Source organism: Colletotrichum chrysophilum (assembly GCF_026319265.1).
Source record: "Colletotrichum chrysophilum strain AFK26 chromosome Unknown scaffold_84, whole genome shotgun sequence".
In the NCBI taxonomy this organism is placed as follows: Eukaryota; Fungi; Ascomycota; class Sordariomycetes; order Glomerellales; family Glomerellaceae; genus Colletotrichum; species Colletotrichum chrysophilum.
The window spans coordinates 75,608-102,940 of NW_026517371.1; the positions used below are offsets into that span (position 1 = coordinate 75,608).

At 50.4% G+C, this 27,333-nt stretch overlaps 6 protein-coding genes across 6 annotated transcripts; 3 read left to right on the forward strand and 3 right to left on the reverse strand.

The window, feature by feature from the left end:
* Positions 1–561: 561 nt before the first annotated feature.
* COL26b_009064 (uncharacterized protein) lies at positions 562–2,245 on the forward strand (the record flags this gene model as incomplete). Its single annotated transcript, XM_053181805.1, has 3 exons — positions 562–1,120; positions 1,170–1,235; positions 1,290–2,245. The coding sequence occupies 3 exons, from the start codon at positions 562–564 to the stop codon at positions 2,243–2,245; spliced, it is 1,581 nt and encodes a 526-aa protein (XP_053034237.1).
* A 1,099-nt stretch (positions 2,246–3,344) lies between these two features.
* Positions 3,345–5,058, forward strand: COL26b_009065 (uncharacterized protein; the record flags this gene model as incomplete). Its single annotated transcript, XM_053181806.1, has 3 exons — positions 3,345–3,631; positions 3,835–3,973; positions 4,072–5,058. The coding sequence occupies 3 exons, from the start codon at positions 3,345–3,347 to the stop codon at positions 5,056–5,058; spliced, it is 1,413 nt and encodes a 470-aa protein (XP_053034238.1).
* A 5,328-nt stretch (positions 5,059–10,386) lies between these two features.
* On the reverse strand, positions 10,387–14,002 carry COL26b_009066 (uncharacterized protein; the record flags this gene model as incomplete). Its single annotated transcript, XM_053181807.1, has 6 exons — positions 10,387–10,543; positions 10,597–10,760; positions 10,819–11,928; positions 12,417–12,572; positions 12,628–12,903; positions 12,956–14,002. 6 exons carry the CDS (start codon positions 14,000–14,002, stop codon positions 10,387–10,389), a joined length of 2,910 nt encoding a protein of 969 aa, XP_053034239.1.
* A 1,973-nt stretch (positions 14,003–15,975) lies between these two features.
* On the reverse strand, positions 15,976–16,500 carry COL26b_009067 (uncharacterized protein; the record flags this gene model as incomplete). The annotated part of the gene is made up of 2 exons (XM_053181808.1): positions 15,976–16,005; positions 16,174–16,500. The coding sequence occupies 2 exons, from the start codon at positions 16,498–16,500 to the stop codon at positions 15,976–15,978; spliced, it is 357 nt and encodes a 118-aa protein (XP_053034240.1).
* A 3,243-nt stretch (positions 16,501–19,743) lies between these two features.
* On the forward strand, positions 19,744–21,123 carry COL26b_009068 (uncharacterized protein; the record flags this gene model as incomplete). Its single annotated transcript, XM_053181809.1, has 1 exon — positions 19,744–21,123. One exon carries the CDS (start codon positions 19,744–19,746, stop codon positions 21,121–21,123), a length of 1,380 nt encoding a protein of 459 aa, XP_053034241.1.
* Positions 21,124–21,502: 379 nt separating this feature from the next.
* On the reverse strand, positions 21,503–22,049 carry COL26b_009069 (uncharacterized protein; the record flags this gene model as incomplete). Its single annotated transcript, XM_053181810.1, has 2 exons — positions 21,503–21,789; positions 21,848–22,049. The coding sequence occupies 2 exons, from the start codon at positions 22,047–22,049 to the stop codon at positions 21,503–21,505; spliced, it is 489 nt and encodes a 162-aa protein (XP_053034242.1).
* Positions 22,050–27,333: the final 5,284 nt, after the last annotated feature.

Genomic DNA, 27,333 nt, shown 5'->3' on the forward strand with positions numbered 1-27,333 from the left:
CTGCCTTAGATGTTCTAGTCGTTCGAGCTGCACCTCGTCGTCCCGATCGCCTACATAAGTGGCCCGCCAGCTGGAGACATGAATATTCGGCCCCACAATCGCGGATGCGCTCCGGCGAGCATCTTAAGATGCAGCGGATGTCGCAGGAACTCGGAGGAGGTGCACCGAGCAGGGACATGGCACCCCGGCATTGGATGTAAAAGCCTCATCAAATCAATCTTCGCGCTTGTGGTTGTTGTCGCGGTTGTTCATCTGCTGGATTGAGAGCACGTCATTGAATTACGAGAGCAGCGGCACGGCTTCCGAGTGGGTGATGACCGGCCCGAACCGATTCAGCCGGCGATGTTGGATTTGAAGCGCGGCATCGCTCAACTGATCAAGCTCTTGCGCCATATCAACTGGTGTTTGCGTTTTGGGCTCATTGGGATTAGCCAAGGGTTTCCTGCTTAAAAGCTGAGACGAAAGCTTCGAGGATTTCGGCCATATTCACATTCACAAAACATCAACCCCTCGTCTTCCATTGAAACGTGGGAAAGTCTTGAATCTAAGAAAAGTTATAGGATGAAGCTCACTCCGGGGGTCGCATGCCTCAGCTTGGCCTCTCTTGCAGCCGCTGACTGGCGCTTCCGGTCCCGCCCCGAACTTGCCGCCCCGAGACTCAACATTACGGTTCCGGCCGACCGCAATGTCGTGGAGAAGGGCTTCATCTTCGTGGCGCCCTACGAGGGTTTCGAAGAAGGTCACCGTGGTCCAGTCCAGCCAGGAGCTTACATCTTTCGAGACGATGGAGAGTTAGTCTGGTCCGGCATAGGACACCATTCCGGATGGGTCGCGAACTTCCGCCCCGATACTTGGAACGGGAAGCCGTACTTGCGTGCGTTTCAAGGATCGCTTGATGGAAAGCACGGTAGGATGTTTGGCTACCACACGCTCCTTGGGCCCGACTATGAAGTCGCCAAGGTGGTCAAGGTCGGATCGCACCGGCTCGTCTCGGCGCACGAGTTCCGGCTCGTTGACGGGAAGACGGCCTTGGTGGAGACGCCGATCCCGCGAACCGTGTCGTTGAAGCCATGGGGAGGGACTGCGGAGCAGAATTGGATCCTCTCAGGGGGTTTTCAAGGTACGCTTTCCTCCGTTTTATGTCAGTCTGCTGCTAATCATTCTTATAGAGATTGACATTGACACCGGGGACGTCATTTTTGAATGGGAGAGTTTTGACCACGTTGATCCCAAGTGTGAGTGATTGAACACCCGGGGTCGGTTGGTTACCTATGGCTTACTCTTCTCAGATAGCGCTTTCCCGCTCGACTTTGGAGCCGGTCTGCCTGGAAGTGGCAAAAGTGAAACGGATGCTTGGAACTATTTCCACATCAATAGCGTCGACAAGGATGAGGAAGGAAACTATCTCATGTCGGCAAGAAATGTCGCGGCGGTCTTCAAGATCAACGGAACCAGCGGCGAGATCATCTGGCAGCTCGGAGGCTTCCATGGAGGTTCCTCATTCGCGCTAGCCAATGAAGACGTGTTCGGCTACCAACACCACGCGCGATTTCGCAGTCGTTCCGCAGATGGAAAGATCGAGATCATCTCTCTGTTTGACAACGGGGCCCACTCGGCGCCTCAAAAGACCAACGCGTTCTCACGGGGTCGTATCTATAAGCTGAACCACACCGACGGTACTGCGAAAGCGATTCAGACGTACGATGCTCCAGATGACCTGTCGGCGCACACGCAGGGCAGCTTGCAAGTTTTGCCAAACGATAATGTTTTTATCAACTGGGGCCAGTCCGGTGCGGTGACGGAGTTCAGCCATGAGGGCAAGGTCTTGTTCCACGCGGACCTTGACTCGGCTCCGGAGGGTATCTTTACGCAGAGCTATCGTGGCTTCAGATACAACTGGACCGGAACACCTGCTGAGGAACCTGCCATTGTGGCTTTCAAGGGTGTCCAAGATGGTGACTTGGATGTTTACGTCTCGTGGAACGGGGATACGGAGGCTGCTTCGTGGAGGGTCTACGTCCGCTCTGCAGCGGGCTCCAGGGAAGATTTCCTGGGTGAAGTCGACCGTGACGGCTTCGAGACTCACGCCACGTTTCGCGAAGTAGATGTATCTGAAGGTATAGCAGTCATTGCGGAGGCTGTTGACAAAGATGGCAGAGCGCTAAGAAAGACGACGCCTGCCCCGATTTCCCTCGACTTGGCTCATCCGCCTTCTGAGCCGAAGTGGAGGAGTGACGAACTGTGAAGCCTTTCAATCCAATTAGAGAACACAGCAAGACGCTTCAGGTGCCTTGGTTGGAAATTCAACGCAGAACACGGATCTTGCAAACGTGTCACGGAAATGTAATTGGAATGATTTGCGTCAGGCAAGGAGAGATTAGAATATGAAAAGAAATCTTATCTCATGGCGAGGGAGTACTGAGAGGTAGCGAAGCGGTCGGTGCTTCAAATGGTTTCCGAGATATGCTGTCCCATAATTCGGAGCATCTACTTGGCCTCCCCGTGCGGAGAGGAGGATTCAAACCTTGAACATTTCCAAGGCGGCTCTGCTGGGCGCGATCATAGCTTCCATGCCAAGTTGAACATCGAGCCAGATTCCATCTTGTGTTGAGGCGCTTCGGTCAACTCCCGAGCACCAAGAAGTCTTGGAGTCTTGGAGATCTTGGCCCGCCATCTTGGCCCGCCCGCCGCGCTCCTCCCCTCCAACCATTCTTAGGCTTCATTTGACGAATTTGCCGCCAAATGTTGAAATCCTCCCTGTTCCCGACTTTCAGGTCGGTCGAGGCGTCGGATATTTTGCCATCTTGGTCTTTGAGAAGCCATGTATGGTCAAATTTCAGCGGCTCTGCGAGATGCACGCCGAGCCCGCCCAGACCCTAGAACGGCTTCGCGATGGAGACTGCACTTGGACGAACCCGCTGTAGCTAGATGCTTGCAAGAGAATCAACGACTGATTAACCTCGGATGATGGGAAGATATCGGAAAAGAAATCAGTGGGGAGGCGGGCTTGGTAGACGATCACTTTCATATTGAATTGGTTGGCAAGTCGACATCCACGTTCGAAAAGACCCCATCTGCTGAGAATGCTAGCGTGGAGCATCTCAAATCTGGAGGCGGGGTCTGGGGAAAATGAGGAGGGTTGAAGCGGAGAGATATGGGGAGACGGGGCAATGCGAAGCGAGATCCAGCCTCAACGGATGCTGTTGTTCAACTGTTTTTCCTCGTCTACTTTTCCATCCCTTTCTTTATAAGAAGCTTCTTGCGTTCTTATTTTCTTTGATCTGACTTTATTCTATGATTTATCTCATTCTTCATTCCTGTCAATATCAGTTCCTTTGCAAGATATGGTTGCCGAAGAAAAGCCCTCCCAACATACTGGAGGCACCGCCCCCCCGGGTGCCGTCGAGGCAAACCGCCCAGATGAGGTCAACAAAGAACCGTCAATCGTCGAGGCAAATGATGGGGACGGAAAGGGGGAGCTTCTGCCTTCTCCAGAGGAGCAGATCGACGCTTTGGGCATCCCAAACTGGAGAGAGCTGGAGAAGCAGGTCGTCAAACGCCTTGACATGACTCTAATGCCTTGCCTCTGGGTCTTGTATCTTTTCAACTACTTGGACCGTGCCTCCATCGCGTAAGTCCCAAGACCCCTAGCATAATGGTTCATCATTTGGCTTCAAGCTGACGCACATCGAATCATAGACAGGCTAGACTCAGTAGCCTTGACGAGGACTTGGATCTGAAAGGGTACCAATACGGCACTGCAGTCTCGATTCTAAGTGTTGGGTCAGTTTATTGTACCTCGCAGAACCTCTTTAAATGCTAATGAATTGGTAGCTACGTTCTTGGCCAGATCCCTTCGAACATGATCATTGGAAAGGTGCGGCCTAGCCTGTACCTCTGCTGCATGGCGCTGGTCTGGTCTAGCGTCTCCGCTGCCACTTGTGGTGTGAAGAACTACCAAGGGCTTATTGCCGTGAGATTCTTTTTAGGAGTGGTCGAGGCACCGCTGTTTCCTGGTGTACGTATGAATTCGATCTTGACAGTTGCTATGACTAATGATATCGGTTCCAGGCAATTTATGTCATGTCTTGCTGGTACACAAGGAAGGAGATGGCGCTTAGATGTGCCCTTCTATACACTGGCCAGACACTCGCATTTTGCACCGCAGGACTCATTGCTGCCGCGGTCTTCGGCACGCTTGAAGGGTCGTACGGCTTGGCTGGATGGCAGTGGCTTTTCATCGTCCTCGCGTCCACTGGCGCAGGACTTGCCATGATCGCCCTGTTCATTCTGCCCGACTATCCAGACTCCACAACTGGTAGTGCTCGATGGTCAATGACTGAGGACATGCGCAAAGTCGCCGCTGCTCGCATTCTTGCCGATCGAGTTTCCACCGCGGAGGCGAAGACTGGTGTATGGCACGGACTGAAGATGAGTGTCTTCGATTACAAGATGTGGCTTCTCGTCGGCATGAACATCGGCATCTCGGCTGCCTACGGGTTCTCCAACTTCTTCCCATCAATCGTTCGTGGATTTGGCTACAACAACACGATCACTCTGGTGCTCACGGCGCCCCCATACATCTTCGCCGCCGCTGGATCCCTGGTCAATGCCTGGCACTCCGACAAGACTAAGGAGCGTGGATACCACTTTGCGGGTCCTATTGCGTTTGGGTGTATCGGCTACATCATTTGCCTCGCCACCGAGAACCGGAACGCCCGTTATGGTGCCTCTTTCATCTACGTTGGCGGCATGTACTTCGCCAACCCCTTGATCAGCACCTGGACTTCCAATACGATGGGCAGAACCCCTGAGAAACGTGCAATTTCCGTTGCCCTCGTCAACGTTTTGGGTCAAATCGGAAATCTGATCGCTCCCTACTTCTTTGTCGACTCTGACGAGCCTCGGTATCGTTTGGCGTTCATCATGATGATGGTCATGGGCTTGATCGCCTGCGTGAGCGCAATGGGTCTGAAGCTCTACCTGCATCGATCCAACAAGAAGCTGTACCGCACAGCGATAAGGAATGGGACGGCTTATCAGCCATATGTTATGTAACGCTTGGGATTCCTCGTAGTCATTGGGTTTGACAAAGTATACGGGCATACGCATTTGCAGGAGCCAAGGACATCTCGTCACCTAAGAACAGTAGGTCCTGATTGTAGTTTGCGAAGTATTGCTACAAAATATGCTAGCACGCTGTTTCGATTGACAGGAAATGAGAAATGAGAACATGGCCAATGTTCAATATGGAGATTGGATCCAATAGATCTTTCTTTCGTTCAGGATGCTTCCAAACGGCGGGTTGGCTCCGCAACTCTAATTTAAACTCTGGCTTGGACACCATCCCGAAATAAGCCTCAATGTTCGCAACCACAAGTCAACAAGGAGGAGTAGAGGGCCGACCAGGCTGCGAGATAGAGTCACAAATGTATTGGCGAAACAATTATCCCCGTCTGTTCATTGTCTTGTCTGAGGTTCTGCTTGAGTATTGTGATCTTTGTGGATGCCTACGTAATCTGTTCGCCCCTACCCCTTTTGCCCGCCAAATGCACTCTGAAATGGCGGTCACCCAAACCGCCAAATAATAGCCTTTTCCCACGAATGTATTCAGTTCCATTTGGCGGTTTGAGACGGGTAGACCTGTTATTCATGGTTAGCCTCCAGACCAACGGCATTGTGCATAGAAACTTATAAGTCCAGAAAGCTCAGAGGAACTTATATCCGATAGGTGCTGAAGCTTGAAATGTGCTTGGTACCAACGCTAGCGTACACTCTTTCCCAGCGTCGACGTAGTATCCTACGACGGCACCACCAGTGCCCTTGAGTAGTACGATAGTTCGCGTTTCACTAGTGCTTTTGATGCGCACGGTACCGGCATTGTTACAACCAGGAGCGGAGAAATAGGCGGCGATGGTAGATTCAGAACAGGACGTTACGCCATCTGTGGTCGTACACGACCCAGACCTGGGAGTATACCATTTGGAGTGATCGACGGAAGGGTCAACGACAGTGCAAGTGGTAGTTTGAGCTGCAGACGCAACGATGAAGGCGCTTATGGACAGGATAGTGAGTCTCATGGCTGGAACAGAGTCGAAGAGCTTTTTGAGTTGTGAATTATGTTGCGGGAGTGTAATAATGATGATGATGATGATGGTGGTGATGATGACAACGGAGTAAGACTCATATTTCTGGAAGTATTCCTGGCTTTATATAGCAGTAAATCATAGCAAAGACGTTAATGTTGCTGTTGAACATCGATACGGCAGTGGTGACTTGTTTGGCCTCATGTGTTCCTCTGGTGTGACTTCACTCCTGCAGTCGACTATTGATGTGATCTATCATCTTGCACTTTCATTGCCAAAAGTTTGAGCCTAGAATTCTACAGATCTGATTTGTGGCAATACTTTGATGAGCTGGTGTCAAGGGCACAATGGGGTCAGAACGGGCCGTACCGAACTCTTCTCGGAGTCTATTCAAACGCCGCATCCAATGGGATGATGGTTGATTATTCCAGCGCCCCCACCTTTAGAGCCAAGACACCGATCCAGCTGTACAAAAGGGCGACGTATTCAGCGGCAGCAGACTTATCATGTGTTCTTTGCAAATCGAAAATGGATGGTCCTTTCACCCGTGGCATCCCGCCGGCTCGCGCGCGCCTGAAGTCATTGGCATTGACCGGGGTGATTCCGTAGCTCTGCAGCTCCCAGAAGCTCTTCATGCGTACATGTATTCACAACGTGGAAGTAGGTATGACACCGAAGATTTTCGCGTTGATGCAAGGAGGCTTTGCGGGCTCGGGCGGTCGACGAAGGTGGCCATAGGAGTTGAAATAGCGTCTCGACAAGCGCTAGAGAATTTTCTCCAGATATGCAGTTTGAAATCGAACCCTACTCATGAGCATTCGAGCTTGGGCAGCGAGTCTGCTTCAATTTATAGTGACTCGATGACAAGGGCACTCACGCAGGATTACCAACGAAGGGAATAAACGCTCAAGCCTGTGGGAGACGCTATCTAAGTCCCGACAAGTATAGTGGAAGGATGACACATACAAGATGCCATTACTTCGAGCACCTCTTCGGCCGAGATACGACCCATAGTTTGACATCCCGCCGGCATCTGCATGTCTGCCCGTGGGCTGCATCGCGGGACTCCTCGTGTGTGTTGTCAAGTTGTTGGTGGAACGATTTATAATTCAAGTTAGATATGGTAAACCATACTTTGGAACTGTAAGACCAAAGTTAGATTCTTGAAATACTTCTGGAGCATCAATCTGCCGGTATGTAGGAGTTTATGTCCTGTATTTGTGAATTATGAATTATTGTAGAAACTTATATAAGGCTGTCTCGGTCCCTACCAATTTGGTCATTCCTTCCCCATCAACCTCATTGTTACAAACTCTCCCAAGACATAATTGAATCACCTTTCGGTACTTCTGGCTCAATCTTTGTTCACTTTTCAATATGAGAGCCGATATTTTCACTCTTGCTGTCTTAGCTAGCACAGCTATTGCCCAGGACGCACTGACCTGCCGAGTCATCGATCCCATTGAGTCGCGTACCAACTGGTTCACCGTTGAGTCTGGCAACTGTGAGACCTCGGGTACTCTCGATACCTGTGGTCCGTCCGGAAGCTCAATTCAGAGCTTCTTTTCTTTTCTTTCCCAGGCTGCAATCTAGCCGGCGCTTTGCGCATCAAGAACCACGCTTCGGTTAATGCCATCACCCAGCTCAAGGGTATTGGTGGTTCTTGGGTGGCATACTCTCTTTCAGCGGGCGAAGAGTGCACGACAAACCTCGGCTTGAGCCGTGTGGCTAGCTACACCAACTTTCGCTACAGCAGGTACGAATTGTCTTCCATCTAGGTATTGTGTGTCTAGAGACTGACAAGAAGTGCGAACAGGGCGGACGCAGTGAACGCGACGTCCACCTGAGTCCGAATTAGGATTGGATTCTTCACGTGGACGAGAGAGAAAAGAGGGATTGGGGGCTGTGAGGTTCCGTACCTGGTCATAGTGGTGAGAGAAAATAACAGAACGTGTGTCCTGTGATACGAGACATAATCATGGAGTGATGCGTAAATAAATAGTACGTTGTATTGGGTCCTGATGTCGTCGCTATTCTTCGCTGTGTTTTTGAGGCATTGTTGATTCTAAATGCACTGCCTGTTACCTGCCATCGCTGGGTCAATATATACTATGCTCCTCACTGAAGGCTGTCAAACACTCCGATCAGTTCCATTGCTGAAGCAGGTGACGTAATCTAAGGTGTCTGCAAATATCGTGGCGCTTATTCAAAGTCGCCGGATCGATAAATAAGACTTTGCGTTCGAAAATCCGATTTCTGTGTTGTTTTGATACCGCTTCCCACGTTGATGTGACCCAGTTGGGTATTTCTACATGCAAAGTCACATATATCGTGAGTTCAGCTTTCTCGCCTAGAACAGCATACCTGAACATGAAGCCCTTGTGCACAGCGGCTGCCCAGACTTCCATAGTCCTGAGATGGGGCATGCGCATAGCTGCTTGACTTGCTGCTTGAAGTAGGTTTGCTATGCTGTGTAGACTCAAACATTGGTCAATCTGGCAAGTAAGTACCAAATCGGTGAGTTTGGGCCAGGACACAGCTAGCTGGGTTTGTAGTGAGCTGGAAGAAGCCTCTATCAGCACATTGCAGTGCCTGAAAAAGTCTTTCGCATCGATTGCATGAGATATTGCGAGCCTGTTGAGATAAAAGCTGGCACTCACTGCGGCCGAGGTCAAAATATCATCTGATTTCTTGGCATAGAATCGCTGTTTGTGAAGCCGTTGGGATTGTGTCTCCCATAAAAACACCTCTTTAATGGTCGAATAGTTATTGATCGTTAGGAACAGCATTGCGCTCGCCCTGTTCCTCTCAGCCTGTCCTAGCCGTGTAACTGCAGGCCATGGTTCGTAGTTGATACGCTTGACTTACGGCAGGCTTTGCAGTATGTCTCGCATAGAAATTGCCGATAGGCTGCGATAAAAGGTTTTCCGGATGGAAAATTCTTGAATCACAGGTACCCTAGGAAAATATGATTTGCGGGTACTTCCCACGTGCAGGAGATTTCCGATCAATCGCTCCCTGGCACCTCGAGGAGAATATGTCGGCCGATTGTGAGCTTCACATCTACCGGGATGCTGGTACTGTGAGTCGCTAGGGGAGCTGGCGCTAAGCTCGAGTGTTAAGCCCCCCATCTCCCAACTTGAAAGTGCAGAGAAAAGTGCGGTCAACTGTCTGATGAAACTCGCATCGTTCGAGGTGGCTGTGCGTGCGTCTTCTGGTTGGTCGCAATCGTCACAAGAGTATTCTCTGAGCCATAAGTGGAAGGAGATCTTCTTGACCAGTGTTTTTCGAATGTCTGTTGTATATCGTTTCATCAGAGTACGATCAAGAGTTGACGATTGGAAGTTCAGGGTCTGCCATATTTGCGGTTCGAAAAATGTCTGCCATTGCCGAGATACACTTGCCAATCTGGCTAGGGAATGCTTTCCATGGGCCAAGCTACCGAGCTCTTCCAAGATCATCAGTTGGAGCTCCGGTGGGATTGCCGTCCATCGAATATCCTGTGCCGGATTTCTTCGGAGAGAGGCGTGCTGGGGTAGTTCTACTACTGAACTACATCGCATCGTGAAAGTATGGGGCCACAAATGGGCGGATGTCGGGACTTGAAAACAGGATGGGTTGAACAGGAACAAACAATGCGTAGTGTCAATTACAGAAAGCGGAGAAAGCAGTGGAAAAGAAGTTAGATGGTAAGAAGGTTATACACAGAAAGCACGTGTTCTCCAGGTTCGCATTTGACGTTTATGAGCAAAATCCCCAGGGCCACCCAGCATTAAGCTTTCTGCCATCCAAGTACATATTCAGAGTACGACGCTACTAGGGTACCCGTGAGGAACCCAAGACAATAGACTAGGACTACATTAAAACGACATTCCTTGGTATCCGGAACGAGTTCTACTATTCGAGGGGATACTCGTAGCGTAATACCTTCAGCAGAGAGCCGCATAAAAGTTTTATTTTAGTCTTGTTATTACTTCTGTCGAACCTGTCATCTACTATTCTTGTCATTCTCATGATATTTTTCACCATTGCTCTCATCTTTATTGTCGTCGCCGCCCCCGTCGTTGTTGTATGGCGCCGTTGTCGTTACCCGCTGTCTCCTCCCGTCATTGTTCGCATCCATCCGCCCGGCTAGCAACGCTTCATCGAGCTGGATATTCCGGATTGAGGACATACAGGCATCAAGGAATTTAGGTATATCATGCTCAGGATGTAGCTATGTAATGTAAAATATCACTGAGTATCAGGGAATCGTTGATGGGTATGTTCAATTTGTTACAATTACATACATAATTCTTAGTTACACCCTCTGGCGACATCTAACCATCAACGGCACCTTTTGCCAGATGAGGTAGATCCTTTGCTTGCTCACCCAATCTTCAGCCATGTCGACAAGCTCAAGATCGAAATTCCATAGAATCTTGGCCAAAACGATGCGCAATTCTGCATATGCCATGCTAGAGGTGTTGTCAGTAAGTCTCCAATTTGGGGCCCACTGCGACTCTCTCACCTCTTTCCGATGCAGTTTCTCGGACCAAATGAGAATGGCTGACTGGCAGACTTGTCGTCCCTGCTGAAATCTTCATCCATCCATCGCTCAGGAATGAACTCTTTGGGATGTGACCAGTTAAATCCCGAGTGAGCAGCTGAAAGTTGATGGACTCCAACTGCGGTCTGTCAAGCCGATCTTGTTAGCGGTCTTCACACAAGTACTTATGGGCTATGGACATACCCCTCCTGGAACCCATTTGCCGTCAATATCTTCGCCGACACCAGGCACGAAACGGGGTAAAGCGCTGGGGCTTGGAGGATATATTCTCAACCCTTCCTCAATGACTGCCTTGAGGTATCGCAGCTCACCGGTTGAAGTCATCGTGATGTCCTCGCCTCTCGTAAAGGCGTTGCGGATCTCCTGTGTCAATCTTGAGTATTTCTCAGGACTCCGACACAAGAAGTACGTGATGCCGGACAGCGCGGTGGCAGCAGTACCGCTGCCAGCCACAATAAAGGCCGATGCCATTCTGACGAGGTCGGCATTGCTCAGGTCCGCTTGAGGATTTTCCAGAATGTAGCTCATGAAATCCTTCTTGTTCTCGGTGGCCTGAAGCCTTCGCTTGACCTTCCCAGCTGTGAGTTCGCCATGCTTCTTGAGAGCCAGTTTCTGTGCCTTCGGGGCGAGCCACTCAAGCCACCCTTCCAAGCCGTAATGAATCGCAAATTGATACCGGACAATGCCCTGAGCTCTAGTCCCGATAACCTGGAGCCATGGCTGGGATGCATCGTCTAGACAGCCAGCGGCCTGGCCGAATGCCAAATCACTGATAATATCAAAGGCAGCCAGGCTGAACCACTTGACCAGATCCTGTGGGGCACCTGCCTTACTGGAGGATCGTAGCCGATCTACAAGTTTGTTGGCGTACAGTTGCAGAATTTCCTCTTGTTCTCTCAATGCACGCTCGCTAAACGCTGGTAAGACGGCTTTCCGGAGTCTGGCATGTGGCTCCTGATCAGCGGTGACAATGCCGCCATTGCGAGCAGCTGGGTTGGTCACACTCGGACCAGCGATTCCACGGCCGTCAAAGCACTTTGGGAACTCAGGGGTTCGTTGACCGTAGATCTTCTTCCAGGCGGCGGAGCTGGTGTATGATAGCTCATCTGGCGCAATTCTGACCACTGGGCCGTACTGCTCGTGCAGTTCTCGAATTCTGAAGGCTAAGCTTCCTTTGAGATTGACGAGGTTCCAGGGAAGGCGGCTTATTGCCCACAGTCGGGGACCGGGATAATGCCGAAGCGGATGGAAGTAGATGTTGTAAGCGGCGCGACCGACACCATAAAGGATCGCCTACACATATTCAGTTAGTGCCCTTATCAGGGAAGTTGCCTACTCACGGAGACAGCGAAGAACAGCAAGATGCCTGCCGCGCTAGAGGCACAGTGCACCACCAAATGAGACATTCCCATCACGGACAGATGTCGATCAGAAGTAAAGGGAAACAAATAAAACAAAGTTCCCGTCGCTTGGCCAATGCCAAGCATCACGGCTCACACCGTTTTATGTTCAACATCGAGATTTTCGTGGTTTGCGCTCGCGAGTCAGTCTTTTGGGTCAAGGACACCAGTGACAGTTCCAGCCCAGGAAACGTGCACAACGGCTTGAACATGATTCAACAATTGAAGAAATTGGATCCCTGTAGCGGGTCCACGATTGATTGTGGTGTCGTACTCTGTGTGCTCTCCAAACCCCATGATGGTAGTGAGCTCTATGGATATCAAAATATGTCTATGAATTCATGATTACGCTTAGTCATCCGCCTCAAAGAAATGCATTACTGTCGGCGCGTCTGTTGAGTTGCCCGTCGAGTTGCCGCCAAACTGCAGATACCCAGCCGTATCCAAGAGGGGCAAGACGGCAATGTCTTTGTAATCTCCCATGACCCAGACAGTTTGCATGCCCATCACCATGTGTTGCAGGATGTGGCAGTGGATCTAGAATGTTCGTTAGTCCCATGTCTCACGATGAGCCGAGCAGAATGAAACATACCATCCAGACACCGGCATCTTCTACGCGCAGACGCCACGCTCTCCAGCCAGCGTTAGCGCCAGATGTCGTCTTTTCGCCGTATCGGTAAAGGTTCGTTGTGTCTCGCTTGACCGGGTTGTAGTTTTTCAGCTTCTCCTCATTTTCTGTTTGGTTGTATGTTCCGTTGCCACTTCCAATGTCCCAGAAATGTCCACCATGGGCGTGGAATGGGTGGAAGTCGACGCCACCACCATTGTTGACGAGGGAACCAGTGTTGTGCCAAACAATCTCAAGAACCTGCAAATTGGTAAGCGTATGCCACAGACGCCAACTAATAATAATTGCTTACCTCGCCAAGCTTCGCAGGCCAAGTCAATGTTGTTGGATCCCAACCGTTGTTGTTCATCGCAGCTGTGTAGTTTGGCATCGCGGCTTCCCCTTGTTCATAGATGTTGACCAGGTACGGCTTATCACCAGGGAACGGTGACGAGGTCTCATTCCACTCCAGTCCGTTGATCTGCCAGATGATTGATTGCGTAGACAACTGCCGGCTGTCGATGTTGATCGTGCGAGTCACCTCACTTGCCTTTGGAAAATTGTTGGGCACCAGAGGCTCCAATGCGTACTCGGCCCATTCATAGGGCTTCGTGGAGAACGTTAAAGGAGGAGTCGCGGGCGCCTTGTTAATCTGAGTCGTGGCCTTGTAGTATCGCAGGACACCATAGCCTTGGTAGACCTTTGGCCTGTCCTTTGTTTCCATCTGGATGAGGAAGTCGCCCGTTCCGTTGAGCTCCTCCTCAGTCTTCGCCTTGAAGATGACATCAAAGCGCTGACCCGAAGACAGTTGCATGATATTCTCGGAGTGAGGCTTGGTGTACGCGCCGTCAGCAGAAATGATGGTGAAGTTATCGTGGCCCACAATGCCCAGTTGCACCATAGAGATGGCCGTGGCACCGATGAATCGCAGACGGTAAGTCTTTCCAGGCTCAACGTTGATGATAGGCAGCTTGCAGCCGTTTTGGCCAGCTGTTTCGTCGACGGAAACCCCAACACCATTGATGAGGACCGCATTGGTCTCGCCCGACCATACGAAAGGCGACGCAGTCAATCCCTTTTCAATCTGAGTGTCGGTCTTGTTGTAATAGTCAGAAAGCATAATGATTCGCTCATCGTCATATGCGTAAGGAGGCTCCGCACTATCCTCGATGATCAAAGGCCCGGCGGCCGTCATAGCCTGAAAGCCCACATGCGAATGATAGAAGTAAGTACCAGACTCTGACTTCAGAGGGTAAACCTCGTAGTCGAAGAAGCGACCCGGTGGGATGGGCCATTGACTCGCAGACGGAGTGCCATCTGAAAAGGGCGCCATGCGCATGCTGAGTCCGTGCCAATGCATGGTAGTGTTGTGGTGTTCCATGTCGTTATATACTCTAATCCAACTCCTTTGTCCGGGCGGGAGCCTTAGTGTTGGGCCGTAGAGAGTGCCATTAACGACAACCGACTCCCGTGTTTGGCAACCAATTGAGACGTTCTTTTGAGTGACCCTCAAGATATGGTCGGGTGTGAAGCTGGCGTCATGCGTTTGCATACCTCCATAGTGCCCTGGAGCACCATGTCCGCTGGCGCGCGGGGCCCAAGCAGAAACTTGGGTCAGGCAAGAAAGGAAAGAAACGAGCGAAACGAACGGACGCATTGTGGATGACGGGCAGAAGACGGACGGGCAGAAGACAAACAGGTGGGAGGAAGAGCTTGGGATAAGATATGTTTTGTAGTCAAACGAAATGGGGGTGTGGACGACCGCCTTACACCTCCGGGGTGCAGTTCGCAGACGAGAAGCAGCCGCAAGATTCGCTGGTGGATGCAGTGGAACGAGACGCAGGTACAAAGGAGATGAGATGGGAGAGGAACGATATGGGGATGCACGGGATGACCGAAGCTACTGCGTGTGTCCCAATCTACAGTCAGGCTTGGGAGTGGTCATGAGAGTAAAAGAACGGTCAAAAGGGCACAAGATCTTCCACCTTGCTTTCCCAGCCGATGTTTGATGTTTCTTCGCCATCCTGAGAGAATCAAGGCAGGAATGCAGTTGTTGTCGTCGTCAACGTCCGCGAACCCCTCATTTCAGGTCGGACAACCTTTGTCTCAAGTCTCACAGCAACAGGCCGTCTGATGTCCGTACTAGAGCTAGTCTGTCTTACACGAGCCATCAGGCATTCTTCCCGCCCCGGCGTGGTAACGAACCCGAGTACCTTCCGCCCCTCCCTTCATACCGACTAACACAGTTACCGTTGCACTCACCTGCAGAAAGCCTACCAGCTCGGGGGGCCCTTCACGTTGTCAGCGGGCGGAACGTTTTTAGCTCTGCAAACATAAAGTCTAAACACCCCAATCGGAATCGCAGTTGAGTCGGTCGCCCGCTTGAAGTGGGGTGCAGTGATTCAGTTGCCGGCAATAGGCTTTTGACGATCCATGCAGTGATCTTAAAACTGAATTAAGGCTGCTTGGTCCGTTGACTGAGGCTGCATTTCCCCCATTCACAGCGTTGCATTTGCGTAGGGCGCACTCGTGTCCGGAACCGTCGGAGTCGGCGCCTGGTTACTCTATATCCTGGGGCAGTTCCACTCTATCGGTTCGTCTTAAGATGTGCATGTTTGACTCGAGAGCCAAGACAACCGTCGTGCCTGATGATGTTGCTTGGCCAGTGCCATCTGTTCGCTGCACGGGTGTTTCCCGCGGGCAGCCAACACCATACTGATGAAATCGTCATTGGGCTTCATCCAAGAGATCCAAGTATTGGCGATGTCACCGTTGTTCTGTCCATTGCTCTGTCCTGGGGATAAGCAAGAGTGCGGGCACCAGCTGGTGTGCGGGCATCGCCGACGAGATGTCGATGAACCTTGTCAAACCTTATTCCATCTTCAATCAACCCCACAAATCGGCACTGTGCCTTCCTTGTTTGTTAAGGCGGCATAAACATCGTAATCACCGGCCACAGTGACGGAAAATCTAAAGTGCGAATGATAGAGCGCACTATCGCTTATCTTCCCCGCCCTGGACTGTCAACGAGTCACGCAGCCGCAAAGGGCAGCGTCACAAGATCCTGGCCATTGATTTAAGGGGTCGAATAGATGTATTAAAGGATAGGATAGATTGAGTAGCCTGCTATTGGCACCATAAGTCGGAACCGCCGACCAGCCGAGCCGACTTCTTAGCCCAGCATCCAAAAACGAACGACAGACCCCAACGACGAATATCCAACGTCAACCCCCAAAAAAGTGAAAAGGCCATCGAAGTGGGCAAAATTCCTAACCTTGCATGGTTTTAGACATACCCAAACCGCAAAGTCGAATTGGACAGCCAACGATAACCCTAACCCATGGCCGTTGGTGGGATCATCGTCTGGAAAGTCCATGTTGAGGCAAGATGGGAGAGACGTCCTTGTCTCATCAGTACGTGGCAATGACTGCCAACTATTTAAGGCACATGGACTCCGTTGAGGCCCAATTTAGAAGGTGGTAGTATTGTGGTCTTCCATCATTGTAAGTCAAGAGGAGAATTTTCGCTCACCTCCACCGCCTTATGGCCGTGATCAGATGTTTTGCCGATAGCTTGCTTAGGCGGAACAGCGTTGAAACGGCCCATCTTGTTGTGGTTATCGCCTAAATTGTAAGGAGTTGCGCTGCTCTCCGCGCCGACTGCACCCTTGAATCTCTCGGAGAGCTCAACGACAATGACAAGAATGACGGCGTGCACAGCCTTCTTTGCAATGTACAGAACAGCAGGTCCAGTCTTCTGAACGCCGGACTTGATCACGTCGTAGAAGCCTTCTTCGCCACCGCCGTGAGAGGAGGCCTTAATGCGGAGTCGGTTTAGCATCTCCCTGGGGAGCGTCATTAGAGTCTCAAGAGCGGCCTCAGCAATAGCAACACGCCTGATGAGAACTCGAGTGGTGTGCTCTCAGCTACCGGGGACGGGGGGATCGAGAGTGTACTCGGTATCGCCGCCAGTGTTTCGATACCACCCTGTGAACACCACCATCCTCTGAAGACCACCGCCCTCCTGATTTATGCGAACCATCTATTGATGAGCCAAATCAAGTCCTTACTAGGTCAAGCGAGGACCAGCAAGGGGTACAGTGGTGTCAAGTCTGGGCCTGAGCGAGCGGCACTTGGACTTGATGGTCCTCAGAACTCCGGCAGACTGTCTTTACCATGGCTTGGAGGGATGCTTCAGTCTGAACAGCACACTCGATAGCTCCAGAGCTGGTGGCATTTTTGACGGCGTTGGAGGTGTTGCCATTCGCCATAGCACTCTGGGCGCCGGCCACTGTGGAGAGGGCTTCTCCGGCGACAGAGCCGACAGCTCCCTCAATACCGCCAAGACAAAGGCGAGACTGTTGAGTTGACCAATTCAAGTCTCACTGCAACGAACTTGAGAACCTGAAAACACCAAGGAATCTCTCCTCGTTGCGACTCTTTTGAAAGCCCTTGCTATAGTCCCTGATCGGCGCGTCGTCCGGCGAAAAGCTCTCCAGGCGAAAGCCATTGTGTGCATTGTTGCCTTTGTAGCCAGTCTCATTGCTATCGGAGCTGTTGCCATTAAAACCATTATCGTTACTGCAGGCTTTATCACTGTGGAAGATGGTCCAATTGACATTGCTGCCCGTAGGAGTTAGTACATGCCAACGGATTCAAATCCAGTGTCGGCGGCTTGGAGAATAACGGGTCGAAATTGACCTATGCGTTCGTCGTCAGCAAAGGTCTTCGTTTGAAAGGCCTGTGATGGTTCAACTGCTGGCGAAGGTAAGAATATACTGCTCGACAATGTGCCATTCGCTGTTCTCGATGCATTCCTCATCCATCTGAGCACCTTTCTCGCCATCATCACCGTTCGGGTGATGGAGATACTTGTCGCCAGGGTAGCGACCACCTCGATGTTAAGCCCGTTGGTAGTGAAAAGCTTATATCGGCATGAGATGTTCGTGAGGTTTCCCGCAAAGGGGCTATTGAGCTTGATGAAGGCAACGTCCTTGTAAACGCTGACAAGCTTCTCGATCTACGTGGCGGTGGTAACGATGCGCCTCACCCCAAACTTGAATATATGTAGGTCCGTTGGTGGTGCTGACCGAGGCGTTGTAGCCGATTTAGCAGTTGATCTCGATAGCTCCCTGAATACAGCGACTTCAGTTATACACCACATGTCCTGCATTAGTGACATCGTCGCAACTGATGAGCCACCCAAGACCCAAGATCCAAAAGCTGCGGTCCTTGCCGGCTTTGAATTAAGCCTGGATCTGACAGCAGCTGTGATCTTTTACACAGCCCTCTCTTCACATTTTAAAGTGGGGGAGGAAGAGGACAACTTACATCGAAACTTGCGGTCATCAGCAAAATTCCGGAGCTTGACGCCAAGACGACACAAACACAGTGCCTTTGTCAATGCATCGGGAAAGATGGCAAACTCTGCACGTAAATTAGGGTTGAAGTACCGGTGCAAGAGAACGAGGCTTCAGACACGAAGCGATGGTGATTGACAGCTGATGACGGTGAGATGAGCATGCTCGGGTGATAGCCGTCGGCACGACAAATGCAAAACCTGCCTCGGGCTCTTTGCCTCGTAACTGTCGTTCGTTTTCAAGGGGTAGTCAAAAGCGATGACGCACAAAGGTCGAACTCAGCTGAGCCTCAGAACTGAATTTTGTGCTGTGTATGAGAAAGCAGGAGGCGTGAATCAGTATCCCTTCTCAATAACCTATTCATTGACACGCGCAACCTTACCCTGGAACATAACCCTTGAATCAAGCTGAGTCCCTCAGATGCCAATGAATGTGGAGAAAGCGATCTCTTGTGTCGGTCACTTTTTTCACAAATTAGCCTCGTCCTTGCCTTTTGAAAAAAATGCCAAAAGTCGAGCGGACCTATGAGGATAATTTCATGAGCAGACGAGAGGGGGCTGGCCTCACCTGGATACTAAGCAATGCCTTGTTACTCAGCGGACATTGCGGTCGCTTTGGACTGATGGCAACAGAAACCATTGCCACCATCGAACACGGACCCGCACCCATATCGTCGCTCCGTTTACGTCTTAAGCAGGTTTGTTCACCATGAAGACTTTTGATCGGCTTGCCTCTGCAGAGCTGGGAATGGTTGTCTGGTGATTGCTCAGATTCTTGACCCCGTCGCTTCTGGCTAAGTGTCTGGAGGGCTAGGCGTTTGATTTTCCCTATGCTATCATACTTATCCTCTTCGTTTTCTTCTTATTCAGTGACACTGATACTATTGATATTGTTCTTGTCTTTAATGTCATCATTGAATCATTGTAATCATCATCGTCGTCCTCGCCGTCATCGTCGTCTGTGCCCATCATGAGACAAACACAAGTTTCCATGGGTTAACGCGATGCTGTTTCAGTATTACGAAAAGGAGTTTGACAAGGAATAATATAGGGTTGAAACACGTGTCCAAGTATTGCAAATAAGCCTATGTAAAACCATACCTGCGGTCAACTTGAGAGCCTCTTAAGGGGCAAGAGTTGACGCTGGTGAAAGCTTTTACCCTGGAAGCTACTTGAGATAACCGTAGTACATTTCCATTGTATTCTCGTGGGATTCTATGTACGTATCATCTGTGATCGTTTCCCACTAGTTCTGTAATTTGATGTTCGATCCTTAGTAATATTTTAGCCGTGAGATGTAAATCTTTCCAAAAGGAATTCATTCGCAATTCTCCACAACTCAGTGCTTGCCCATGGTCATCATCGGATTAGTGTAGCATCCAAGTCACGGGTGTTCGAAATTGAGGGGTATAGTGCCACGAGAAACACTTTCAGGCAAGATCGCGATGGCGGAGGGGTCATGCCGAACCCTGAGCCGGTCGGCCGGTGGTTTTGCCATCGACGGCAACCATCATGCAGTGACCCGCAATAATCCACCTACCAATACCCATCTGGCTGCATCTTATCCTTGGACTTGCGCCAGATGAATGCAACATCTCCGTTAGTGCTTACCATCGGGGAGGGGGATGCCCGGTCCCAGAAGATGTTATATACTGAGACATCAGAGCCTCATCTCCCGAGTATTTCACGACAAGGTGCAGTTGTATCCTCGCCAGGCTCATCCAACTCATTCAATCTGACGCAATGACTGTGACTGAGACATGCGACGACGTCAAGGGCTCGAGGAAGCCTTTGCTTTTGATGGCTGCGTTTCCCATCGATGGTCACATTAACCCTCTATTCACCATTGCATCTTACTTGGTTAAAGTCGGGTACGAGGTGGCATTCTCCTCTCCATCGGCGTACCAGTCCAAGATTGAAGAAACTGGTGCTGAGTATATCCTCGCCGAAAACCCAATTACCGAATCAGTCTTCCTCAACTTTCGCGACGCTTCGCAGTTCCCGCCGGGCCCTGGAAGACTTGCAGCGCAATACAAAGCCATTTTCATGGATATGCAACCAACGAGAGCCAAGACCATTGAAGAAGCTCTGGTAGTGCTGCAGGCACGCGACCCCCACCGACAAATCATCGTTCTCGAAGATGTTTTCAACTCGGGGTTCACGGCTTTCAAGTATGGCCGGCCTCTTCCAGGTGGAGTCAAGAGACTGCCCAAATCGATTGGATTTGGCGTCTCGCCAATCTTGGCCGAAAGTCAAGACACCGGACCGTTGTCGCTAGGGCTCTGGCCCGACTCTACAGAGTCGGGACGCCAAAGGAACAAGGCACTGTATGATCTCGTGGAAAGAGGCCCCATGAAGCTCTTGTACGATGCTTGGCACGAGACTCTGAAGCAATGCGGCTGCAAAAACATCCCCGATGGCAAGATATGGAGGTCATTCTACACCGCTCACGACTCTGTCCTTCAGCTCTGCTCGCCGAGCCTTGAGTATCCTGTTTCCGATTTGCCACCGTGCCTTCAATTTGTCGGTGTGCTTCCTCGCAAGCCGCTGAAGCTGGGCTTCCAATTTCCCTCATGGTGGTCTGAAGTTGAGAAGAGACAGGAGAACAACTACCGCTACGTTATCTTTGTATCTCAAGGAAGTCTTAACCCACTCTGGTCGGAGCTCATTATCCCTGCTGTCAATGCCTTTGCCGACCGCCCCGACGTCTTGGTTGTAGCCACCTTGGGAGCTGTTGGCGCCCAGCTTCCGGCGGAAGTCAAGATACCAGCCAACGCTCGTATCATTGACTACCTTCCCTACGATGCGATGTTAGAGTACACGGATGTCTTCATTTCCAATGCTGGCTACGGAACATTGACTCATGCTGTCAGTAATGGAGTTCCAGTTTTACTTGCTGGAGAGAACGAGGAGAAGATTGAAGTCACTATGAGGGCTGTGTATGCAGGTGTTGGCCTCAGCCTGGGCACACAGACACCGACAGCAGAGCAGGTTAGGAGGGGTGTGGAATGCATCTTGGAGGACACCAAGTACAAGAAGGCTGCGATGAAACTAAAATTGGAGAACAGTGATTTGGACGCGTTGTCGGCAATCGAAGCAAAGATCAGGGAGATGACGGAATGATGCCTCGCATGTTGGGGTCCTTGTAGCTCCACTGGAGGGTTGTGTGCTTGGTTTGCAAAACCATCCGGGATTGCATGGAACCGCGCGGTACAAAGTCCGAAAATGAGTATAGATCATGTGCGTCATTTAAATCCATTTGTCGAAAACTGTGTATATTTCTCTGGTCTTCGACCTCGCCACTAGCTGGAATTGCAAACGAGGGTAATATGCTCTAACATTTCTGAGGAATATGGTCGGCTGTTTCGACATTCCCGTCCACCTGCCGGACCCGAACACGAAAGCTGTGATTTCAAAATGTGATTTTTCAATGGGTATCGTCAAGTCTTATAGGAGCCACGCGCTCCGTCTTCGCGCTTCGAAACGAAGTGTCTCTTCCGGCTTAGCCGCAGGTGTTCGAGCAGTCGTGCTTCTCAGCGTTGTATCGTGAGTGACACTTGCACTGGACGTCCTGGACAGGGTAGCAACGCGCTGCCACGGAGCCACGGCTGGGATCGTTGGCGTTTTCGTTCTTGTAGTCGACAGTGAAGCTCTTGCCCAGAGACCCGAACTTGCGGTTGATGTAGAAGAGACCGTTGCCCTTGCGAAGGCCGTTATTGCAGTATTCTGCGGGCTCGTTTCGTTGCCAGTGGTCGAACTGACCGCAATCAACTCCATAGTAGGGGTTCACTGTTCAAATGTTTGTCAGAATCCGCATGGTATACAAAAGTCAGGCGCTATGACGTACAGGCACTGTCGACCAGGACCCAGGGGTCGACATGGTCGTCGAAGCAGAAGTCCAGAAAGCACTGAACGCGTTGGCAGTCGCAGTAGCTGAAGCCACAGTCACGCTTTTCGAGCGCGAAGGGGAGATAGTTGGGGGACGAGATGCTGGCCAAGATCGGGGAGGCCATGAGCCCGGTGAGGAGGACAGAAATGAGACGAGACATTGTTAATTTTTTTTAAATGAGAGTGGTGGGACGAATGAATGACTGAACGTTGTTATGAACAACAAGAAAAGAATGAAAAGCCGTGTGGGTTGGTGTTCCTAACTGCTCGGAGACGGATCAGCCTTTGATTCTTATATCAAATGCCCGAAAGCGAGCATCACGGCTGCGGCCGAGCCATGCCGGATAGTCGGTGCCGTGGTCCACCAAATGATCAATTCGCGAAGGAAGTAATAAGATAGACTTCCGACAGACCCAAACCGTTGGCCTGTGCTGTTGCTAAATATGAGCATCGCACGATTCGTGGCAGTTATGCTGCGGCCCGGGCGGTTGCACTTGCCCGGGTCTGCAACCCAGATTCGCGTGGCATACATTTAAAAGTCGTCGCATTAAGTTTGCTGTCAAGCTGCGATCTAATCTATGTACCAGGCCTGATTGGAAATTCGAAGCATACCTCTTCAAGGTTACCCAATTCAGGATGGGAAGGTTAGTAAAGAACTCGACGCAAGACAATCGATAAAACCAGCAGTGAGCAAACGTTTGTCTCCTGTCACCTCCCACTCTCCTAGGAAAGTGGGAGGCCAAAAAGCGTGACTCGTGATTGCGGCAACGAAAGCGAGGTGCCTAAATTATCCCAAGGCTAATGTGGATCCGATCGTCTCAAGTTCTCATCCGAGTTCCCGATGTCACCAAACGAGTCAAGGTATTCCCCGGTGAATGAGCCTTATGGTTAAGCTGACGCCGCCCTAGGGCTGCTTTCGCAACCGCATCCTCCGGATATGTCACTGTCGCAGAACAATGCAAGAGCTCAGCCACGCATAAGGGGCCCCTCTTCGCCGGCCAGCGCATGCCCGCACATGCCCGCGCCTCAAGGCCCAAATTAGTCCATGCATTATGACAATCTCTCTTTGCCCAGGCCGTCTTTTTGTTTTGGGTTTACACTTAGCCGCCACTAAAGTAGCTGGTGGCAGAGCAGTACCCGCTTAGGTTTTCCTTCTCAGCCACATGTGGTACGAGGAATATCTCGACTTGTTGGCTGCAACCCGTCAACTCAATTGATGGTAAACTCAGACTGAGCTTTCGGGATAAGAGCCAATTGTTTCCGAAGCATATTTCATTATTTGAATTTCTCGTGATGAAAGCCAAACAGGTCCGTTGTGACGGCACGACTTTAGATAAATCTCCTGATGAGGGGTATCTTGGTCCCAATCGTCTGTAGACGTGCAGAACCACGACTTAGTCATGAGATAGAAGGAAAGAGCCCACTCGGCTTTGAGCCCGCTGGATCCGCGGTCTTCGCATTTATTGTGTTGAAGCCAACTTAGACGAACATCGCCCGGGCTTCCCTTTCTGCATCGATCCGGAGAATCCATCATGTACCCGTACACAGGTTGCAGCAATCGGGACCATGCATCATCATGCGGCGAGCGACAGCTCCCAAGATTGTGGTATGTGCAAAGATTCAAATCCCATTCCTCATTTTCGTTGCCTCTTTTAACGTGTATTTCGTAGTCCGTGAAGCACCAAGTGCATGATGTGATCTGGTTATCGCGGCGTGTGTCGAATCGCTGGTCATATGAGGCCATTGCTATGCTGTGTAATGCCGGTATAAAGTTTCGGGGGTTCATCAAAAATGGAGCTTCACACACTCCTGATGAACCACAGATGTGTGTGCAGACTGGCAGGTCTAGGTTATCAACGACCCACGTAAATATATTCGCTGGGCATGGTGGGCTGACGACATTGTGAACACGGCAAATGAAAAGGTTGTTGCCAATCACCTTGGCAAAGGTTCTGTGTGTAAATCTCCAGGTCTTCGAGATCTGTTTAGTCAATGATCTGGTCGCTGATTTTTGTAGATTCGGGGTGGTGTGGCTTTTTCGTAGGTAGTGGTCGAAGGGTGCGTAGTATGCATTTGTTTGAACATCTCTTGCAATTTCGATCGAGCTCTCAAGTGATTTAGCAGATTTTCCATGGGATTCACCATAGAAATGGCGGTTCATGACTAATTGAGCTTCAGAAAACGTGACTCTCGGCTGAAAACTATGCGACCCATTGCATTCAGGAATCCAAAGGAGCGGGTCGGGAAGACATTGCAATCTTGGCGGATGTTCCTCGTCGTCGCACTCGTACCTTGTCGACGGCCATCCGTGATCATAATCGTCGTTTCCAAAGGAAACATAGCTGTTGGAACGGGCGTTTGTATCGAGGCGCTGTCTCTCTGGAGACACATCCAGCAAAACAAGCTTTTTACATCTGAAGCATAGAAATCGGGCTGGAACATCCCTTTCTAGTAGTAAGAGGAGTTCAAGTCGTTCTTCCCTATCGATTTGAGGAAACGTGTCTTGCGGGCGCAATGCCGTGAAGAATCCTTTGCAAGTTAAAGATAGAGAGATGTTGGCGATCGTGGGCAGTTGCTCAGCAATCATGAAAAAGATCTCAGGAGGGATGCTGAGAAGTCCGTGGGTCCCTAAATAATCTCTGAACTTTCTGTTTCTTGGGTCGGGTGGCGATATTTTCGGTTGGGGCGACTTCGAATGGCACAAGAAAGCTACCTCCATCATACACTCAAGCCTGGGAGGGCTACAGTTATATATCCTGGTTACTTGGGAACCTGTTGGTCCGAACATTAGTTGCGCCATACTTCAGACTTTTCAAACCTTATCATCAGTACCAGCATGAGCTGAAGCTTCCTGCTAATTGACATGTTTTGCGTGCTGGAACGCCCCACACTGTGTCTCCCACACAAGAGGTTCCGCCTTCCTCGCACTATCATGAGCAATTGAATGTGTCAACTGAAAATAAATCCTGAAGATATAATTTTACATGAGGAAGGTGTTTCCGAGATGGACTGACAGAGGACGAGAGAACTTCATCAGCACAGGAATCAAAGGTTTCACTCCAATGCCCTCAACGTGCTGCAATGAATAGATCTTGGAGCGCCTAGCAATTATTGCTATGTTCAGAAATGCTCGAAATATTGATGTTCCAGCAGCTTCTTCGACAGCGAGAACCACAACGAGAGCTCTTTAGTCTTCTATCCCAAGCGCGGGTCTTTGTTTTCAGTCCATGTTCTCGCAGCAGGCCACATTACCCAGGCATCTGTGTCTAGACGTGTCTGCTTTGTTCGCCGCCTTCCATGCAGGTTGAGTCCATGCAGGAGAAAGAAACCACATTGCAATTGATCTTTGTGTTGAATGCGAACCGATCTCACTTCAGGTGTCAGATTCTCAAAGGGAAAGAGCAACAGAAATTTCGTGCACTTGCCTCAAAGGCGGGGGAGCCTTTCCGAAGCACCTGGAGATGGCAAGAACGTTCGCCAGGGCCTTCCGGATCTGAATATTACAGAGTACATATTAGATGAATTCCAATCTTCGTCCTTGGTCACCATCGTCCTTTCACCCCATCGTTCTTGCTCATCTCCGTCCACGCACACACACACACACACACACATCGCCCAATTCCACACCGACCGCCAACGACCAACACCATGTCCCGCTCGCGGCCATCAGATCCCACGGCTGGGTTTCCTACTCTAACCGTCCAAGCTGAGGTGGCCTTCATCTTCAAACTCACACAATGGCTCGCCGACCCGAACGCGGTTTGCTTCTCTATCTATCTTTGTTTACTTGATTGCGACGTGACTCGCAAACGAAGTCATCCCAGTCGGAAGGCGGCTCTGGTACCGCGAGCCTTTTGCAATCCATCTACTAACGCCTCTCAGGAGAATGAACTTTCCTTCGAGCATCATTGAAGTGTTATGCTACCACTGATCATTCAAGTTTAATCAAGGCTGTGAGGTTAATACCTTATGCAAATTGCAAAAAGCAATTGTCTGTCTTGAAAAGCCTGATACAACGTTATTCGACTCTTCGAAGGTCTAATGCAACACTGCAGTCAAGAAGTTATTCTAATGATGATGAAGCGGTGATATGCCTTCAATGTGTGACTGTGAGATATTTGTACAGCTTTCATCGCTGTACATAATGTTGCCCCGGTCCTCCGAGATGGGAAAACCTTGGCAATTGGAAAGGTCTCAGGGCATGATCTTCCGAAGGATTGATCAATATTCAAGATTAGCTTTGAAATAAGGTAGCCAAAAACTAATCAAACGGCATGAGTCAATTTCAGCTACATAATACTTAGTAGGGTCCAATGTACTCAACAGTTCCTGGTTTCTGTATCAAATCCTTACCGGGATATGAGGCGTCAAGGATGCGTTGAAAGAATTTCCGATAACATCGATGCGAGCCTGAAAACCTTGGAAACCGCGTTTGTACCATGCATTTAAGGCCGCAACTCCATCTCGGTTGGCAATCCCTCGATAATTTCTCCCGTTCTCCGTGATGATTGAGCCATGCTCTGCGTACTGTACCTGGATTATCAAACGTCTCCCGGCTTGATGGCAAATACATGTACTCATACTCATACCCAAACCCAAAGTCAGATACCTCCATTCGTGATTCAAAAATAGGGGCGTAGGCGCCGACAAGTGAAGTCCAAAAATCGTCATCTGGCATCCGACATGCCCCGAATCTATGATATGTGGTAAGTTCGAGGCTCCAGCCGCGATGGTCATCCCCCCTTTTGATATTGATCTCGTAATCTGTGAAGCAAGTCTTACACGATCCGATTCCTCGATCGGGATGCACATCCCATTGGGGGTTGGTTGCAATAATTCTCAAGCTATGTAGCTCGGGAATACACGCATTGGCTGACGAGCCCCGTGACTGAGTGCAAGAGCAGCCAAGGATATGTCTACAAACCGGAAGTTCGAGGCTATCGATGACCTTGGTAAATGCATCCAATCCGCAGGGAGGCCCAACAACTTCGTGATGGCGACATAGGAAGAGTTCGTTTTCAATGACTTTGGCGGTGGTCTTGTGCATGAAAGCCCATCGCGTTGTGTCCGTCGCAGATAAACACGTGGCCGTACGTCCAAGACGCCGTTGAATCTGTGGAATAGTGCCCCGCAGCCACAGACTACGCCTGTTTTCTGAAACATGTTGTTCGAGGGGAAAGTGTGTTGTCGTGCTCCAGTCACGGAGGGATATGTCCCGGTCAAAATAGACAGTACTCTCGAGGCAATCTATCGGGAGCCCGTATCCAGGACCATCAAAATGGCGTTTCATGACCAATCGTGCTTCAGAGAAGGTGATTGTTGGCTCGTTCCCCCCGGGTCCTCGAACGGCTGGTTTCCATGTGAGAGTTCTCACAGTCTCAGTCCATCGGAAAAAATCCGTCTCGTCTATGCAATCCCTTCTCTCCCAATCCAGGCGTAGCTTCC